The sequence below is a fragment of the Habropoda laboriosa genome, unplaced genomic scaffold (genome assembly GCF_001263275.1).
Source record: "Habropoda laboriosa isolate 0110345459 unplaced genomic scaffold, ASM126327v1 scaffold110, whole genome shotgun sequence".
In the NCBI taxonomy this organism is placed as follows: Eukaryota; Metazoa; Arthropoda; class Insecta; order Hymenoptera; family Apidae; genus Habropoda; species Habropoda laboriosa.
The window spans coordinates 225,583-246,476 of record NW_017100243.1 but is presented as its reverse complement, the minus strand read 5'-3'; the positions used below and the strand labels follow the sequence as shown (position 1 = coordinate 246,476).

Sequence of the window (20,894 nt, the reverse complement as noted above, 5' to 3'; positions counted from 1 at the left end):
ATGGACGACTCCATGAATTATGGAAATTCGCAACTGAATGTAAAATGTAATCAGATAACTCTAAAGGTGAACATTTTTCAAATTCTCTCGCAGATATCAATCTTCACTCGAAACTTAAATTTAACTCTCGAATCATTTTTTATTGCCCCTACATTTAGTCACATTCAACCACCGTCTTTGCAGAAAAAATGAAAATTTATATATTCACGATTCTGACATAAAGTGAACGTTATAACATTTCCTACACGAATATAACGGGTGTCCTGAAATTAACGAACAGCAATGCATGCGTGCTTTTAACGAAAAAGGGAAGAGACAGGAAAAGAATACGCGTTTCGTCCGAATCGTTTAAAACACAGTTGGCGATATTTTTCACGTCGTTTCACCGCGTTTCGCCATTGGCCCAATTTCGTATCTATCGATCATCGATGTGCCGGCGATAAAATTTCGTAAAAATAAATCAACAATGGGGCAGGGTATTGTAGTTGGTAAAAATTCCGCGGTAGAATCGACACCGATGCACGAAAGTGAACGGCGAAAGTACATAAAGCATAAAACCGAGAGCCGCTATCCCCCGCCCAAATGGAAATTATGCATTTGTACGCGCGGCTAACTAGCCTGCTGCACGTGTATGCATGCATAATACGCACAGAACTGCACGCATCGCGTGGCAATACTCGTCGGAACGTGAACTTACTTTCGACTCGTAAATACACCAACCCTCTCCTTACCCCTTTATCAATCCGCCACTTTGATTAATTACGCTTAATTCTTGCACCTATGCATACATCCGCCGTGAAAAAAGATACGGTTAATTATCGTGAAATCTGTTCATCGCGCGGATTCCTTTGGGAGTTTCTAAAGTTTCTCTGAAATTCCTGAATTCGTTCTCTTTTGCAGAAAATCAAATAGAATCGTCGTTTTGCACTTTCTACCCTCTGTCTTTTTGTAAAAGTGCTCTTTGTCGCGTCTGACGGAAGATTCTTCGTTTGAAGTTTAGATTTAAACGCGTGTGAGTGAGGAGAAAGATTGGTTATCATTGGAGATTATTTCTTTGATGATTCTACGGTGATTTTTGTAATTCGATTTTCTCTGATTTTTAAAGCGTGGAACTCGCTGAAGGAGAGTTGAGATTTTTTGAAACTCTCTCGCTCAACATATTCGCCCGACTTGGTTTTGTGTGACTTATTTTCTACCTTTGAAACTGAAGAGTTGGTGAAAAGAACGCACTTTTCAAACGATTCTGGGGACAAAGGAAAATTCGTAGGCTGATCTGAAAGGCTGCGAATGAAAGGCAATTTTAGAAGTGGCTGCGAAGAGTATAGGCTGCTACAGGGGGCCGTTTTAATTCGGAATAAGTTTTTTTACTAACAAAGTTTTATGCTAGTCCGAGTATTTTTTTGACTGTTATTCACTTCCAATGAAACTTTTATGGTTAACATTATATTTCTTCTATTCTTAGCTAATCACATTAGTGACACAGATTCTGGTCAAGATGCGACAAAAACAGTTATATTAACAAAAAAAATTAATTTTACATTATAAGACTGAGGATTACCAAATGCATAGCTTGTTTCCCATAGTACTGAAACAGTAAAAATCTGACGCTTGAATGTATAGTCAGCCGAAGAAATCATAATTCGAAGAATTCACCTCTCAATCAGAAATCTACCTCTCTGATCATAATTAAAAATGGGTTAAAATTATAGTAATACTGAAACAGTAAATAGCAGTAAATGCTGAGATGTATAGTCAGCCAAAGAAATCATAATTCCTCCAACTCCTCCCGTTAATGAATTGATTTTTAATTGATTTAAATGAACATGGGGTACTTATAGGAGTGAACACCCTGACGCACACCATTATCAGTTGCGTCTCCACACACTGATGAAGCTAGCTGCAATGCTGGTGAAACGTCGGAATATAATTTCTGTTGGACAAATTATATCAAATAATAACGCTTATTATTAAATGTATAGTCAGCCAAAGAAATGACAAGTCAAGGAATTCACCCATTAACTGGGAAATTGAAACAAATCGAATCTCTCCAGTCACCATTAAAAATAAGTAAAAACAACCAATTCCTTCATTTCAATTCTTGCAAATGTGAACATATTCCCTCGAAAAAACAAACTACATATAATAGAGGAGAAGGTCCACATATAGGCTACCACTTTTATTTCACGATTTATTGTCAAACCTCAACACATCAACTAGCCCACATTTAGACCTTCTCCTCTACCTTAAGTATCGACGAACAAACGACGAGTTAACTCGTCTTCCCCAACGAAGAAACAAAACCAGAATCGCACATCAGCCCAAAATCAAACTCACAAAATCGCAATCGTCAAATTTGACCACCATCGAATGTTTCAATGTCGCGGCTCGATTTCACTTCGCCAGAGCCGCTGTTATGATTATCGGGTGTGAAAAGCACGTTTGCTTTGTGATCAACAGTCGAGTGGTAATGGTGGAATACTTACCTCGTAATCGACGGTCGGGCTGTAATAGGGCGGCGTGGTTGTTCTCAGCGTGCTAATCGGTGTAGAAGAGGTCAATACGTCGATGGATCGTTTGCGGACGTTAACTCGTGGCGATTCCACGCCGACCCAGAACGTACTGTAATCCTGCGCGAACGTGGATCTGCAACGGATCGAACGAAGGTGAGAAAAAAAATCGGAGGGCGAACGATCGACGAACATCGGCAGAGAGAGGAGAGCAGGATCGAGAACCGATCTCTTGGACACGGTGAAAGGGAAATGGGATCGTTTCAGGCAAGGCGAAAATGACTGATCGGAAAGGACGATGCGGTAACCGCGTTGGTTATAATAATTACGGTATCCTGTTTCATCGAAGAAGCGAAGCGAATAGCAGGGATTAACCCTTTGCCTTAGAACAGCCAGCCGGATTCGTGGCGTAGATTACGATCGCTCGTGTGATAAAAATTGTCACGGTAAGAACAGGGAGAGATTGATTTTTATTCGAATTTTAGTTTTCATTTGTGGGATTCAAGTGTTAAATGTAAATGACGCTTCTTGTCTGGTTCGGTGTAACGACAGTGTACAGCTGATGCTTACGTGTATGGCAAAAAATTACAAGGTAAGGAACTATGGGAGGATCGTGTTTGATGTGAGAAGTATCATTATGGAACGCTTGAATGTGGATTCGTAGGAATTGTAGTATTCACGTTCGTGTGGAACTGGAAGGATTAATTTAAGTGTCAAGTATGTTGGTGATTTTGGATCGTTGATTAATTTTTAATTTTGGTAAATTGTAGTAGATGATTGTTTAACTAATTCTAATAGAAAATTAGATAAACTGTATATGAGCCGTTCAGTGCACAAATCGATCAACTCCATAAAATGAAAATTATATAAATTATTATAAATATAAAAAGTTATGACTGTACCAAGTGCTTCGACACTTAAATTTAAGATTTTTCAAAAAGTAGAGTTAATCGATTTGTGCACTGAACGGCTCATATTTGATTCACATACTGACAGTTCTTTTTTTTATTTTGAAAATTTTAGACGTTTAACGTCACTCCTTCCATTTCAGGATAATAAATTCAGAATGCGGGAATATTTATTACACACTGCACAATAACCTCTACCACGCGATACACTTTTTACAATTGCCCTTTGTTGAAGATATTCCTCCATCATTCATCGGTGGTCTTTTAATATCGATTACATACTACAAAGGCTGATTGCGTTTGTGATAAAGTTTAATTAATCAACTTTAATATTAATCTCAATTTACAACCCTGTGCATAATCGAATACGAATGGTATAATTAACGCGGGAGACCGTTAAAAAGTTCATAAAAACGAAGGATCAACTATTCGTTACTCGTGTAATGGACACAATGTGGGACACGAAAGTGGCTGATGAATCGCATATAATTGACATATTGAAGACAAGACATCTTTCACCTGACAGTCGTCGATTTAAAAGTTTAAACAGCCAATCGGGAATGCAGATTAGCACAAGCCATGCAAATACCAACGGAATATCGAGAGAAACTCGAAAGTCTTGCTAATTACACATATGCACACGAAGAAATATAGACATTTTTCATGGGACACCTGCTAATTAGAGTTTTACGTTTAAATTAACACGGTTAAACGTCAAACGATTATTTACAGATTAGTTGCACCGAATATAATTTTTCAGTGTTAAAATATATTGAAATCACCTGCCAATTTATATTAATACTGAATCTGCTACTAATTCTTTATTGATTTGAAATTGATGTTGCGGAGATCAATAGCACTTTACCTCATTTCGATTGATCTGAATGATAAAAAATTCGTTGAAAAATTATTATAAATACTATACTTTTTGTGGAAATTTTTGTGCAACTTGCAATGCACAGTGATTCCAAACATTTGGCCGGTAGTGTACATGCAAAATTTTCGATCTTTTTTCAAAGCTTCTTCCTGGATTTCTCTTCAGGATCGCTGCAAATGTGTCCACAGCTCTTTTTGTAACGTTGAACAGTGTTTCCGAATACTTCTCTCTATTTAGTTCATTCCACGATTTCTAGTATTGATCTTCGATACAAATATTTCATCTTTATTTTAAATTAATTATAACAAAATTCCAGCCATATATTCCTCGAACACAATTGTTGTCAATACAACAGTACCACATCGAAATAAGCAACTAAATCTTCCACCAAAACTTGATTTATCGTAAAACGATAAGGTAGTATTGTCCCATGACTTATGGCCAAGAGTGTACACCTAACAGCGTCTTAGAAGCTTCGTGAAAACGTTCTGCTCGTTTCAACCAACTATCTCATAATTGCCCCGACAGGCGCGGCGCATCATAATCGGTCACGAAACGTACCTCAGCCAGCGAATCCTTACGTTTCCGCGAGGGAAGAGAAGGGTTAGAAGGAAAAAAAAAAGGAATTAGAAGGAATAAAACGTCGATTCGTATTCCGCGTCTCGACAGATAAGCGTATAAATTACGGTCTTCCGGGTCAACGTGATGCAAGCCATTACCAACCGGCAGGCGTGGGAACAAAAGATAACAATGTTGAGAACGAATAACGAGCGGTCGCTAATGTTGAAAAATCGTCCGGCTGGAACGAAGGAAGCCTCGAAATCGAAATCAACGAATGAACGAAGGGTGAAATGGGGTTGGTTGGAAGAGAGAGAGATAGAGAGGGTTTGGTCACACGCGTTGACAGCGGAATTCGAGCGAACGATTATTTATCGCTATCGGTATAAATTTCTGCGAGAAGTTTTAATGGAGCACGGAGCATCCCTCTCTCTCTCTCTGTACCGTATTAATTGAGCATTCAGGTATAACCGGTGGCACCGATTACCAGCGGAAAAGTTTATAACGAATGTCCCGGCTGTTTCGCCGTTCACCGTTACGCGCGTTTATATTGTATTCCGTGCACGGGGATGGAAATCCATGGCCGCGTGCCACGCGTTCGTTTCTAATCGTAATTCATATGCGGACAGATCGCGGCATATTACGTGCCTGCCACTGTGTATTTACATTTCCACACCGTGATCCCAAGACCCAGAAAATCGGACGAGCTCGATTCCTCCACGCTCGTCTGCTGGATGCGTGTGTCGGGAAGGTAGAAAATTTGGTTGCTCGGGCAAGTGTGTTTTAGGCGGTATTGAAAATTTTTAGTTCAATTTGGAAATATTGCTTTATAGCGGAGGAAAGTTTTTAGGGAGAGATCGATTGCCAAGTGTGCTGCCGCGAACGTTTTGAATGTTGATCATTTGGAAAGAAAGTTAGTTAGTTAGGTTAACCCTTTCGTGACGAGTGGGAACGTATATGTTCCACCCGAGTACTCAAAATTGATCTCAATTTAGGATCCATTAGAGACAGGATGATTGGTAGATAAGTAACAGATTCTTAAAAAGAATAATGTGTTGACGAAAGGGTTAAAGCAGGGGTTCCCAAAGTTTTGCCTAGGTGGGCCAAATTGTAAATTCCAATATATTTGGCGGGCCACTGAGACAATTACGGCAAAATATATACAATCTACATAATAACAAGATGTATTACATATAAAATTTAGTATTTTTAATTATATGATAAAATTTATTTATTTTTTTGTAAAAATGTAAATTATCTCTGTAAATTCAAGATCGCGGCAGATCTGCCATTTCTAGGGTTTGCCGGCCGCACTTTGGGAACCCCTGGGTTAAAGTGTCAAATAAATTGATTAATAAATTTTAATGGACTCATATTGTGCCAAGAATGTTCTACTTACTGACTGTAGATAATGAAAATTTGTCCTACCAAATGAAATTCGAAGATCTTTTAAAAATCCACAGAAAAATACCCCGAAAGTGATATTGAATCTCTAAGATAATTCGTGAAGATCGTGGAAACTTTGATAAATATTACGCGACAGGTATTACAATCATAACTGAAGAATTGTGCAACACTAAAGTAGTATCGAAAGTACCGCGACCTTTGAGTGCAGCGGGTCGTGACTGGCTGATACGGATTATGAGGGAATTTAATGTGAAAGCTACAGCAATGCTTGATTTTCGTGACTCGATTCACCTTGCTTCCGCATACCTACGAGTTATTCCCTTTGCACGTCCAGCGACCGTATCGTTATGGCGTATTTACACTGTACACACATATACATATACACCGTTGAATTCAAAGTGAAAACAAACTTGTCTTAGTTAAACGTCGCGTGGAAGAATAAATTCTGTTTAAAGCGCGAAACGTGAAAAGTGTCGCCTTTAAAAATATCAAGGAGATCGTAATGAAAAAAAAAAAAAAAAGAAGAAAAAGTAGAAAACGTTTCTCTGTTGAATACTCACTTGAACACAATGGTGCCCTCGTAATCCACAGGTGCCTCCCAATCGAACTCGAGATTGTGCTTCTTGCTGGTGTTCGTGTGAGTCACCGCGTTCTTAACAAAAGGAAGAAGAAAAAAAAAACATTTAATCGCGGTGTACCACGTTGTTTCCGTCCTTCGAGAACGCACGACACGTGTGAATCACCGCGGCAGCCTTGAAGAGCTGCTTTAACTACGATCGCAAAGATCTTATCGCTCGCTCGTGCATATCATCGGACTTTCTAATCGTTTAAATGGAATCGCGTTAATTCCCCGAAGAACACCTTTCCAACGTCAGCTTTATTCGTTTGTTTCTCATACTTTAAACGAGATTACTTTCGATATAGGCAATACAGTAGGTTCCCCGAACGCGGGAAATTCAAATTGAGTTCCATCGACGTCAATTTTCGAGTGCAGTTTCTTTACTCAGATTCGGAATTTGCATGTTCTTTTCCTTTTTGATCGCGTTATACTTCAATTTTAAATCATTTTAAACAATTCAGATTAATTTTTCGATTGCGTTACATGGAGTCCTACTGTACATCAAAATACGCAAAATACGGTATTTAGAGTAACGTTAGAATCTTACTGTACTGTGCTGTGATTAGTCTTGTTTACGTATCTCCAGAGATTCCAACGTTAATCTCGTCTACTTTGCATATTTCGATGTATTATAATTGCATTAGCATCCTACCGATCACATTAGCTTTCAATTTCAATTAAGACTCGTTGCAAAAAAAAAAAAAAAAACACATCACGTTGTCAGGTTGAGAAACTTGAAATCACCGTGTATCGCGAGGAATGCAAAAATAGAAGAGAGAAAAGAAAAGTATCGAAATTTCAGATTAAGTTAATTTCAAATTCTAAGAAGTGTCTTTTTAACATGTTCATAATTAGAAGTACAATTCCTGTGTAAAATGAACGAGCTTTTACCTTTAGACCTTGCGTGCACTCGACGATCCTCGCCAAATCGGGCAAGTTCGCGAACTCCCCGACGAATTCACCGGTCTCAGCGTCACGTGCAACTATCATGAAACCCTCGTAGGCAAGACCGTGAGGACTTCCTAGAATTAAGCGGACTCTACCTTGTCCTGCAGCTGGTAAAACTTGGTAAGGAGGAGGGTAAATTTCCTGGTTCGCGCTTCCAGGATGACGAGGAGTCAGATCTTCGCATGAGCCTGGGGGTGCCCCGTTCGGCAGGCCCATCGTTCCCGACGAAAGAACGACGAAGAAGATTAGAAACGCTCCTTTCATTTCTGCAACACACAAATCACACAAATTTCCTCAACAAACGATCGAAGAAATTCGTAGAAAATTTAATCGTCTCGTATTCTTTTTTAATAATAACGATAATAATGCTTTATTTACGAACGCATTTTGTGAGGAAGGGAGCAAGCACTGAATTGAAATATATCGTGAATGAAATAAAAATGGAAATTCTGAAGGAGGGCAAAGACAAAAATCTCAAAATACGAATCTCGTTTAATTAATTTAAGGTTAGGTAGGGTTAATTGAATTATATTATATAAATTATACTAAAATATATTGTCAATGAAATAAAAATGGAAATTCTCAAGGAAGGCAAAGACAAAAATCTTATAATACAATGACGAACCTAGTGCGGAGTCTTGTTTAATTAATTTTGAGGTTAGGTTAGATTAATGGCACGATAATTGGCAAAATTGAAATTAGGGATCAATTGAGTAATGGGATAATTAAACCTCAAGTGATATGATAATAGCTGCTACAAGGAAAAATGGATCCCAAACTCAGTGCGTAAATATGAAGAAGACGTTAATGAATAAAAAATCCAACTTTCCATAAGAATTAAATACAAAATTGCACTGAGATAAATCCAGTTAAACGAATCGCATAAAATATCTATAGCTATTACAAGAAATGTAATCATTAAATCATTCAAGGTCAGAAACTTTTAGGTTAGGTTACAAACGTTTCCTCTAAAAAAATATGAAAAATATGGACAATTTTCTCGATCTTTCTCAATTCAACAATTCCACGAAATTTTCAATAACGATACCGTCCTAGCGGAGGAGCCTCGGAGTCAGATCTCGCTACAGCGGACCGCATGAACTGGCAAGACTAGTTCATCGACAAGAACGGAACCCGCCGACGATCTGTCCTTATACGAGACGGACACGCATTATTCAATCTGCTTTTTACGCAGTCCAGACCGGAGGAATAATTGCAAAGAAGATACCGCGTACAAGGATATCGTTCCAATTCCAAGAAGATCTACATGCACGAAGCCAGAGACCGAGCCAAGTTTCACAGCGTTCAAGAATTCGTGCCTCTTCCACCATGATTTATGGAAGGAACCTATGACTTATGCAGCTGGTTTTCCGCGTACGTCACCCGCGCCCATTGAACAGTTTAACACAGAAATGTCGGGCATTAGTCACCGGTTGGTAAACCGGCCTCAGTTTCCTGCTGCTCCTTTTCTCAACTGACTGAGAACCTTCGCCGCTATAGGCGTCGATAAATCTCCCGCTGTTAGTATCTCTCTCTCTCTCTCCTCCTCCTCTTATATACACAAGTAACCCGCGAATACTCGCGCACAAAGAAACAAAGGAGACGCGGCAGGACAAAGAGGAATAAAGAAGAGATACGAAAGTTCGAACTTGCACCTTTCAACGTTTTAATTAACATTTCCCTTTGAAAACGGGATTTCGATCCTTGTTATCCGTACAAACAAGACCAACCGGAATCCTCTTACGCGAATATTTTCATAATCTTGCGATAAAAAGGATGGAAAATTGAAAGGTGAATTTACGATGGAGAGAGAGAAAGATTTTCTACTTTAAATTGTATCAATCTGCGTTGGGAACTTTCGTGGAAAAAGCAGCGTGATGAATTTCGCAATTTTACACGTTTAGCGAGACCATAATGGCGGCGTTTCTATTGCGCTCCCGTAGTTTAAAGAAACAATGTAAACCACAAGACGCGGACTGTTTCACGGTTGGAAATGTTTTTTTTCTTTTTTTTTTGGAAAAAAAATTCTGCTCGTAATTTTCACCTGACAATTTTTTCTCGTCGAGATTGAAATTCATCGCGGTTCCTTGACGAATCGAGGTTGGGCAACCTGTTAAAGTGTGTCTCTCCGCGATCGAGGGATCGAGCCTGATTAAAACGGTTGCATAATGAACGATCTCGGTGTCTCTTTTTTCTTCCAGTGTCGTTTAGGAGTGTGCTAATAAAGAAATCTCGTCTGGCAGAACTCAATAGGTGAAAGTCAGCGTCTTTCATGCGTAGGCTGCACACGACTCACGGAGATACTAAGTCATTCACTTCGAGACACGCACCTTTGGATCGTCGTAAATAACGAAACAGTACTCTGGCGATCGCGTTTCAGACGTTTCTGCAGAACGAGTATACAGATATTCGCCTGTCTACACGACAGTGTAGCGTTTCGATCGATGGAGATGGGGCTCGTTTGAATTATTCTTCGGATGAAATTTCGCGCACGTGTGATCGTGTTCGATGGTATCTAGGTCAGATCAGGTGTGACTGGGTTTTTATCGTGTTTGTTCACTACGAACTTGATACGAGGAAATATTTTTGTTAAACGGTGACTCCTCGTTTCTTCGTGCCGAGGAAACGGTGTTTTAAACTGTGACGTTTTACTGAATGTGAGCAAATGGCCGGCAATCAAGACGAACACAATTGGCTTTTTAAGGACAATTACGAAAGCTATTTTATACTCGTAGTTCGAGACATTCGAGACAAGGTCGATTGTGTCCACTTTCGTTCTGGTCCATTTACGCTATTGCAACAAATCGCGGCACGTGCAAACCCTGCAATATTGGACTCGTTAGAATGGAGAAACCGGCGGAACGTGACTCATAGGGTCATTATTAAAAAGACGGAATTTGTAGGTAAATGATATTGGCTGGTGGAAAAATGCTCGCGTGCTTTTCTGTCCGAGATAAATTTCAATCGAATTTCTTGTAGCTGTTTCGTAAAAATGCTATTTAAAGTGTTTAAGGAATGTTTAAGCTTTTTAAGATGCTAATTAGAAGGTTTTGTTCGTTTAGTTGTTACACGCTCCTTGTATTTTTTATTTGCTTCGATATTCCATTAGGTTTACAAAGTTTAAAGTAGCGATCGAAGAGATCGAAACGGTAATTAATCCACTTTTTGCAGGTAAAACTTAAAACTTCTACTTTAACAGAATATTAGAAAAGAACTGTAGAAATAAATTGCGATTACTTCGTTAAATAAAAGAATATTAGAAATTCAAAAATTTTTGAAATCCTGATGGATTCAGGAGCACTTAAGGGAAGATCTCTGAGGATCTCAAAATGTTAGAAGTATTCCTAGACTCTCGAAATCCTTAGATATTCTGAAGTTTGTTTTCTCCACTCAGAGATTCCTAGGATCTTCAGAAACCCTCAAAATCTCGAGGACCCCGAATGGTCCCAATGATCGCAGGAACCACCGAGATCCGAAGGACTTCCGGAGACTTCGAATATCCCAGATATTTCCAAATATGACCGAATTCTAGAAATCTCCTAGGATTCTTGAAAGCTCCGAACACTCTAATATTTCCCAGAACCTCAAAGAGCCCTAGAGACTTCTAAATAAATTTTCGAAATCTCAGGAATTCGCTCTATCGAATCCCATCAGTTCAGAAACCTCTGTATCGACTCCCACGAATTCCCGATATTCCGCGATAAATCTCACAAACGAAAATCCACAGGAGAACTATCGACGAGAAAAATATTCTCGTACAGAGGAGAGATAAGTTCCTTTTTTTTCTCTCTCTCTCTTGCTTTTAACGCTAACTGAAAGCGTATCTCGAAAGCGAGCAACAGCTTGTTACCACTAATATCTCGACGAACCAATCTCCATCGAGTGAAACCGAAGAGAAATCTCTAAGCAACTGCATGCAAACATTACCTAACCGAACGTGGTACCGAGACATCCGAGGTAGAAAGACAACAGTTTACATCTCGTAAATGGTACTTCTGTCCAATCCTGAAAACCGAGTTTCAAACCAGCGATATTAAACTATCGCTCGTTGGTACCACGCTTTTCGTGCTTTTCATTCCCCGTGCCGCTTTTCAATTCAACCCCGGAAAAACGCTCGTCGCGGAAACGAAATCTTCCCCCTTACACGCTCGGCGTCTCCTTTGACATCGTGTCCCGCGCTTGCGATAAATGTTATAAAGCCGCAAATGCGGGTCTTCGTATTGTCGCCAAGGTTTCGCTACGAGAAGAATATCATCTATCTCTCGGAACACGCTAGACGCGAGAAAAAGAGACGTTATTTCGCATGTTTCTCTCTCGTCACGCCTAAGTCGAAATTGTGTCGCGATCTGCAGATCCTTGACACTACGGAACAATAGAAGTTTCCTCCTTTTTCCCCCTCTTTTCAAGTCGACGTCGGTGAAGTACTTGACGCTTAATTGCCTGTTTTTCTCTTAACGTCTCTGACACCAGAGATCTATATCTTTTCCCGCGTATTTTCCCCTCGGGCGTATTTTTGTTGTTCAATATTAATATCGAGAAAAAAAAAAAAAGGGAGCAAGTTTGTACCCGCGGGGAGAATTTTGATACGAATTTTAAAACGAGAATAAATTCGTACAAGTTCACCGTGGAAAGTTTTTATTCGAGATCGAGCACAGGCTGTAGGTAGCATATTTCCCTCGAATTAATATTAATCGTAGGAAATATGAATGAACGACCTGAGAGTCTCCCGTTTATGCACGCCGAACGTGTAGAAAGAAAGAAAAGTGAAGCGTAAATCATGAATTATTTTACTGCTACATTGTTTTCGTAGATTACGATCTTCTCAGCCGCCTATAACTTAAACTATTACATTAATGAAGTCTTCGTGGTAAACGATTCAATTACCGCGGGCAATTTATCACGGACCACGCTTCGGGTAACGCTGAAAGTCGAAAAATGACTCTTTGTACGAAACGGAGAGAAAAAGTGCACCACCCTGTGCACGCGTCGCTACCAACAATAGCTTTAAACGGGGGACATTGTTCTTTTCAGCTGTTGGAAGGGACAGAGCGGAGGATAAAAATCCATTCATTAAAAATCCATCGTTTGAATGACAGATGAAGAGTTAAGAAGCACGGTAATCACGCTTCGTCGACTATTATCATGTATCATTACGGTATTGTTCCAAGGAACGGGCACAAGGCTTCCCGCGTCGCGTTATGCAGCCTGTACCCATTGCGCACGCGCGCTGCTCACGCACCGATCTATGAATCGCGGTTGCAATAGAAACCGTGTGGCGAACGACGCCGCGACGAATGCACAATGTTGCACTGTGTGACCGAGTTAATCCGTGGAATTGCGCTTTCGTTCAATCTCGCGGTGACCACGCGACGAGAAAATTTCTAACGTGAAACGCCACTTTCAGAAGTAAAAGGGACACGGATTCGTTTTCTCCCACTCTTTTTCTTCGCCGCTCGTTTCTACCAATTTTTGTTGTTTTTTTTTTTTTTGTATTCGTTTCGTTCGACTCCGCGGTTGAAAGTGATTGCTTCGAGTCCAAGTGATGGTAAATATGACGTGGTTCGTTTTAGGTTAGGTGAGGTTAGGTCTGAAAAATCGAACGACGATTTTCATTCTGTTTACGAAATTCAATTTTAGAATTTTTGATCGTTGTTTTTGTTAAATTTGAGATAAATATCGAGATATTTATTTAAAGTATCTCACGAACTAATCATTTTTCCACCAGTTTTTTACGCAGATTGACGATGATTCGATCTATGTAAAAAAAGAATGTCTCCATTAAAAAAAATGGTGGAACTGTAAAACGCACATGTTAAAAGCGACTGCGGAATATACTGTGCGAAGAAAATATGATCCTGAAAATATAGCCCCCTTTCAACCATTCATCTTTTTCCTCTACCATTTTTCTCTAATTGCAATCAGAAAAGAGATATGACTTGTTCTAGTTGCGTGAATCACCTTGTATACTAGATTAATGGTGGGAAAAAATTCCCCCAGACTAACGTAGGGTTAAGAATAAAATATGTTGGTATTAAAAATTGTATGTTTTGCATTCAAATTAAAACATTTCCAGGCAATGAAACTTATAACGCATTTAAATTTGGATTAAATTTAAATATTAAAGTAACAATGTGCAACGTTTGTTGTAAACGCTGATAAAATGTTACTATATTCAAATTAAAATTTTTTTATACCTAGATTCAGGTATTTTTAAACGATAGAAAATTTTCATGTTTAAATATTCAAATATTAAAGTAACGATATGCAGAAACTGTTTTGAAAACGTTTCAATTTGTAAATGTCTTATTTCGTATTTCTCTCGTGACATTATAAATTATTTATTACACGCTTGGATGTATAGGGGCAAAGTGCAAGATACAGCTATTCCGTCCCTTTGAATATTCTCTACAGTATAGAAATTTTCGACATGTGACGCGAGAACATTGCCCTATATCGAAGCTCCAAAAATAAAACTCGAAGATACTCGCTGTTCGTCTATCGTTTGAAGGATACGATCGCGCATCTACATATGAATTATACATGATGGGACACAGTGTATGAGTCAGCCGCGCCACCACGCATTACGCGTCACTTGTGCAAATAAAATTACGCCGCGCATCGTTTATCTTTCGTCCGAATTTAATCGCCAGTGAACCAAGAAGAGCATACAAATTGTGAGAAACATGGTCATAAAAAGAATCGTGACTAATAACAATTGAATATGTAGGACGAAAATTTGACCGCAGGAATGTTTTATGATTATATCGTATTTTTCGTGTTTCGCGGGTAAGTCGCCATAGTAACGTTACCCTGTTGTCCTAGAAATTCCTCACTGGACATTGTATCTACCTAGATTCCTGCGTTAATATGTCAAACAGCGTGTTAGCTTATGATTTTATACGTTTGGTGCATCGTTTATTTATGTCCGTACTCATGTCCTAGAAATTCCGCACTGTACATTGTTCCCAGATTCTTATGCTAACACGTCACATAGCGAACTAATTTATTACGCAAGGGAACTCGAAAACTACCACCAACAGCTATTACTAACGCGTATAAAAACATTAGTTCGAACATCGTTTCGAACTTATTTTGCAATTTACTGTTTCGCAACAAATTTAACATTTAACATTCGCCGAACACATTTCTTTTTCCAATTAACTAAATTAGTTTCCTTATAATCAAGTGTTAATGCAAGTATTCCTAATGGGAAAAAATTCAACGAACTACTTTACATTATTTACGTCTTGCGTGTTATCGACGATCAATATTTTCCTGGTACAAAGTAGATCGAACAGGAAAGTTTCCTCGTATTCGTTGCATATTCTAAAATACCTCTAGTAAACCGAGAAATACCGTCTTAAAAACAAAGTTCAAACTTCTAAACGTTCTTTAAAACGGGTCATCGAGAGAAACTTCGTACGATTCATTTTAATGCGATCCGACGCACTACTTATCGATAATCAATTTCGAATCAGTTACCGGCGGGACGAAGAAAGAAAGTTCGTTGGACTTTCAAACGTGGTGCAAACTTTCTAAAATATTACCGTGACGCTTATTTCTTAATTGCCCTGAGAATGTTATGCGCCGAAATAAAACCGATTTCGAGTAGTAATTCAGCGTTTTCGTTCTTTTTACCAGAACGCCCCGTCGTGCCACGTGCACGAACATAAAAACGTTCTGGCCGGTGACAGGTGCACTGGGAAACTTGTTTTTTAAGCAGCCTCCATAGAATTTAGAATGAAGCACGACTACGTTCACAACGGTTTTATTTTACCAACAGGCATTTTTCAGCTGGTCACTTTTCTATTCGAATATATTTCGTAAAAAATTTCGTTTCCAGACCCAAACATCACTCGGACAACCCTAACCTATCGTACGACTTTTATGCTAGGAGTCGCAATTTTTGCAATTTGATGACGATGCTAAACGTTTCCATGAATAAACACTATTGTCGATGAAACAACCTGTCGTTGTAAACACCGTATATAAGTCACAATCAAAAAACAGGAGAGAATGCGTTACCAAACTAAACACATGTTAAGTAATTAGCACAATTACATAGCCGATGATTTTGACACAAGCGTAACACGCTTCAGTCTAACGTTTCTCACTTGATATTCCTAATTATGAAGCAACAGCTCGAGATCGGTACTCACGGTGCTTCATACTTGGTGATTTTCCCTCGTCAACTTCAATTCCGTGCTGTCTATCGAATTATATTCACAACGTAATAAACACGCGGTCGGCAAGCCGTGAAGTCACGTGTAGCGGATCTCCGGTGTACACATAGAATCCTTGCTGATCCTGGTGAGAAGACACGCGAATCATAAACGTATCTCAGCACGGAAAAACCAATGATTCATCGACTCATCAATCACCACGAAGCATCACAATCTCGACGATCACGTTCTCGCGAACGAGATGTCGAATTTCAACGCAGAAAGGTTAAACCGTTCGACCGTATCGATCCGGTGTCACGATACTCGCTCTCGAGATCGTCGACTCACGCCGATCTGTGTACACTGCCAGTCTCCGTGACTCTTTCTGCCACCTATGCGCGCCTCCTTCGAATTCTCTCGCACACAAGAGGTCGCGAAGAAGAAAAAGGTGTTCACTAAGTTCGGTTAGGTCAAGTGTTTTCCCGGCGTAGTCTCGAGGAGCACTTGTTGATTCCGGACGAGCATAGTTCTGACCAGAACGCCGAGAACCACACCTTACGAGAGACTGTAGTGGATATACGGATCGAGTTGAAAGGCCCTCGCCTGTGAGACCACATCAGGTCCGTAACTAGCGAATGGCGCCCGTGGCGCGCAATCGATCTACGCTCCTTCCGATCCCTCTTTACAATATAAACAATCGGCGCGCGAGATTAAGGGGGCTACGGAATTTAGCCAATATTCCAGAAGAATGAACGATAAAAAATAGAAGAAAGAGAATAGGATAATACAAATTATATTTTTAGAATTGGTGATATGATATAAAATATGGAAAAATATTTCGGTAAGATCGATAGGAATTTCATTACATAAAATAATACGCTTGAAACAAGTTTAGCCATAAAAAAGATCGCTCGTGAATATAAATACGTCGTCAGATAGTTGTCACAAATTCTTTCCAGATAAACATGCAAATTACTATCATTTGTTATCATTCGCGAATATGCAGTTTCTTTCTCTGCAATCTGGTTCAGATATGTTTTGTAGTCGATGTTGACAAGAATATTTTTAAACAAGCGGGAATAATTATCGAATGTCAAATTGTTGATTTGGAATGGAAATATTAAGAGGAACGCTCGGGAACGTCACAAAGAATGTTTAACACGAAGCCACACCTAGACATCGATCTTACATAGGTGCGTTAATGCTGGGCAACAGTTTTAGCTTTTACTCTACGAATCGGAGATAGCGAAGGAAAGGTACGACATACCAAAACGCGTCGCGTCGTGATTCAAGGTGAAACTTAAGAAGAAACTATCAAATATCAAGGTGAAGTGCACGAGGGCAAGCATCCAGTGACCAAGAGATTACCATACATGATTTCAGCGATCGTAATTCATTGTCGTAAACATTGTACGTATAAAGACTAATAAAACGTAAAAGGTTAATTAATTGCTCAAAGATATTACTTGACTATAAAGATTAAATACTTTCGTTATAAAATTGATTCAAATTCTTTACAGGCAAATTTAATTTTAATCATCTTCATTTTGTAACTTCATCTTAGTTACCCAGCATACTTAGCATACCAGTAAACATAAACATATCGGTTATTAATTTGCTAACCTTGTTCAACGTTGAGAATGTATCTGACAACAATGGAACGCTACAGGTCGTCGATCCTCGAAAGGGAGTATGTCCAAGAAATAAATTTTTTAAAAGATCCGTTATGCCCAGCAGTAAATAATTAGTAGGCACCCAGCGTACTCGCTTAAGAAGTCATTCAGACATAGTCGTCTCGAGCCGTCCCTGAACCGTCGTAAAGAGAGAGGGACTAACTACTTGCCTCCAAAACGGGGGTACGCGTACCGTACGTTCACCGTGCGGCGTTCACCTCAGTTTTATCGACGTATTTTTCTCGTTCTCTCTCTTTCCACCGTTCCAGCAATGTCTACTAACGTTCGCTTACGCGTCCATTGCATACCTTTCCATCCCTCACCCGATAACCACCTCGACCTCAAAAAATTTCTACCGTACCATACGAATTGACACGAGCTGACCTCCTCGTAGCACGAACTACTGAGAATATTTCAGAAAAATTGATTTCCGGAAAAGTTTGATTTTTTTCAATTCACGTACATGGATTTACAATATACAACTTTGTACCGATGAGGTGTCTATGGTGATATTAAGATATACGGTTATGTTTATGAATACACACTCGGTGAAAAAGCATGATTTCCTTTTACCGATATTTCAGAGTGTAAATCGTAAAACCGGTTTTGAGGATGAACGTGTTCCAAAACATTTAGAGGATGAACGAAGGTGTGCTATCTTGTATACCGGAATGTCTTGTGTGATAAGTTTCCTTGTTTAAATTCTTGTTAGGGGTTTCATAATATTTGAGAACCGTAAACAGTGAGGGTGCATGAATATGGTAAATTACATCGGATGTGTACCGTCGGTATTATCGTAATTGAAGCGATAGTCGTCAGATGGAACTCGTGTATGCAGCGCGAGATTTATCTCGTTTAAATTGTCTTGTTTCCGAAATTGAAAGGAATGTAATTTGATTTGTTTTTGCAAATATTTATTATTTTATTATTTCATTATGTTGCAAAGTAAAAATGCTTTCTCAGTATAACAAAGAAGTGCTAATATATCGTTATATATTATGAGTGAAACAAAGAATATATATTTAAATTAAATGTAAAACTGAAAAGAATTAGTAACATTATTTAATTTTCCATGCTTAAACTTTTCATCATTGACATGGAAAATATAAAATCGCAGTTTATCGTACATTTTTTCAATATTTCACTGGAAAGTGAATTCAACATTGTTTTAAAAATCCACTACTTATATTGCTATTCTGCTTTTAATTTGACATTGTAACTTTGTTATGTCTTTCATCAATTTCTCCCTCAGTACATTAACTCGCACGGGAATAGAACGACCAGCATTTATTACACTTTGAAAAAGAAAAATTCTTTGTCGCGCACAAAAAGAGTGGCGTTACGTGCTTTCAAAGTGTGACCATGTACTCTTTTCACACCATCAGTGACGTAAAGGGTCAACGTATAGGCACATGCGTGTTAAAATTCAATGTAGTACCTTTTAACTTTTTTATAAAAATATTACCTAACATTATATCTCATACATTATATTTTCTTTCCATGAAAAAACAATTTTCTTCCCTACTCAATACGTTAAATTTAAAATGAAAATAAGCATTCGCATCCACCGATACACAGACTGATATTAAAAACAATTATCTCATACAGCAGCAAGTACATTTAGAAATCCCCTTCCTCAAGACAAAGAACAAACTTTTCTCAAGGAAGACCCAACAAATTACGCCATCTTCATTAATTTCTTCCTAGATAACGAGCATAAAAATGTCACGCGTACCATTTAAATGTCATGGCAACAGGAGCAATGTTACTCATACTACGCAATTCTCATCATTCCTATCACAGACAATTACAAAAACCAGATGTACCCCATTTTTACTTCAAAAACCACCTATTACATTCCTAACCTTCAACCTAACCTATCTCAACTTAATAACCATCATAAAAGTATACCCATAGACCGAAAGAGCAGAACTAAAAACCAATAATAAGTAATCAATTCATGATAAACATCGAACGATCTGTATGTCAATCTGCTTCAACTTCCGTTAACACACATGAATCCTTCCGTCACGTCATCCAACAAGGAAAATCTGCGCGAGCGCAACTCGCCCGAACACGCATGTGTACTTCACGTCCTGTACACAAGTTCCGTTTTGCGACTCGTCTCGTGCGGACGCGCCATCTGATCGACCGCGAAACTTGTGACCAGAGGTGTTCCATAGTGAATTTTGAGTGGTGACGCGAATGGTACATTCAGACGTTGCGTCGCGTTCCAGAATACCACCGTTCCCAACGCCGATTCACGTGACTTCCGCGCTTCCACGTTACCGATCGTGACTAAGCACTTCGGAGCAGGTGATATGTCGCTGTTCGCCTGTTGCATACGTCGGGTGAGTTTTGTTATTCCCGCCCGCAGACAGTCATTCGACACGATCCATCTGTTGCGTTACACGGGACCGCACTTACCGGGAATAGGATTGCGTTAACTTGTGCGAACGATTCCGACGGAAAACGTTGTTCCAGCGAGATTGGTAGGTAGACAAACGTGGCTGAATTATGAATTCGCCAAACAATTTATCCCGTTACAAACTGGATAAGCACGTGGATCTCCTTTCAAACTCGGTTTATATTTCTTTTCACCGTAGATAACGATCAATCGATTTTTTTTTGTTTACTCCTTTTCTATTTTTCTGCATATTCGAAGATAACGTTAACGAAAGCTCTATGAACGAAGGTCGATGAGATAGGATAATCAGGCTCGATAGTGTTAATCGTTACGGAGTGTGAATCACTGAAAGGTCGTGTGTACACGGTAAACGCGTTGATATAGCGAATCTACCGATACCGGCGTCTCGGAAATTCTCGCATAAATTACTCCGACGCGATTAGTCCGAACCAAGTCATGTGTCTTCATTTGTAAACAATGCAACGATGCGTGTGTATGCTCGGAAATATCGTAATCTGTTTAATCTAGAATCTAAAGGAATTCGAATAAATCATCCGGCTCTATTGTGTCTTTCAATCGTAGATCCTTATATTTCCCTGTCACTTATACGCATATTGTACGTACGTCTCTCGTAAATTGTTATTTTAATATACCCTTCCGTCAAAGTTCCACCTTGTTTCTGATTACAAGTAAAAGTCTACGTAATATACCGGAGGAGGAAAAATGATGTCTATTGAGAACCTGCTTGAGAATTCAAAAGGGAAAAGAATAAATGTGGAAACGATGTTTCATCGAAACTCGACAAAGCCGGTCGGTAATTGACAGGAT

General features: G+C 39.1%; 2 protein-coding genes across 4 annotated transcripts in view; one reads left to right on the top strand and one right to left on the bottom strand.

Annotated features, from left to right (window-relative positions):
* Positions 1-16,249, bottom strand: part of LOC108572116 (putative ferric-chelate reductase 1 homolog) — a 24,694-nt gene extending 8,445 nt beyond the window's left edge. Inside the window, exons 1-4 of the mRNA XM_017934307.1 lie at positions 15,984-16,249; positions 7,768-8,090; positions 6,818-6,909; positions 2,484-2,643 (exon numbers count right to left, since the gene is read on the bottom strand). Coding sequence (XP_017789796.1) covers positions 2,484-2,643; positions 6,818-6,909; positions 7,768-8,090; positions 15,984-15,993 — 585 coding nt within the window. The 5' untranslated portion in view covers positions 15,994-16,249. The remainder of the gene's footprint in view (positions 1-2,483; positions 2,644-6,817; positions 6,910-7,767; positions 8,091-15,983) is intronic.
* Positions 14,463-20,894, top strand: part of LOC108572117 — a 10,713-nt gene continuing 4,281 nt past the window's right edge. The window contains exon 1 of one of the 3 annotated variants that reach the window (XM_017934310.1): positions 14,463-14,610. Coding sequence is in view for 1 of the 3 variants with exons in the window: in XM_017934308.1 (XP_017789797.1) it covers positions 19,981-20,010 (30 nt within the window). In the remaining 2 variants the exon portion in view is untranslated. Of the gene's footprint in view, positions 14,611-19,865; positions 20,152-20,894 lie in introns of those variants that run through there. The other 2 variants (XM_017934308.1, XM_017934309.1) reach the window with 2 other exon arrangements.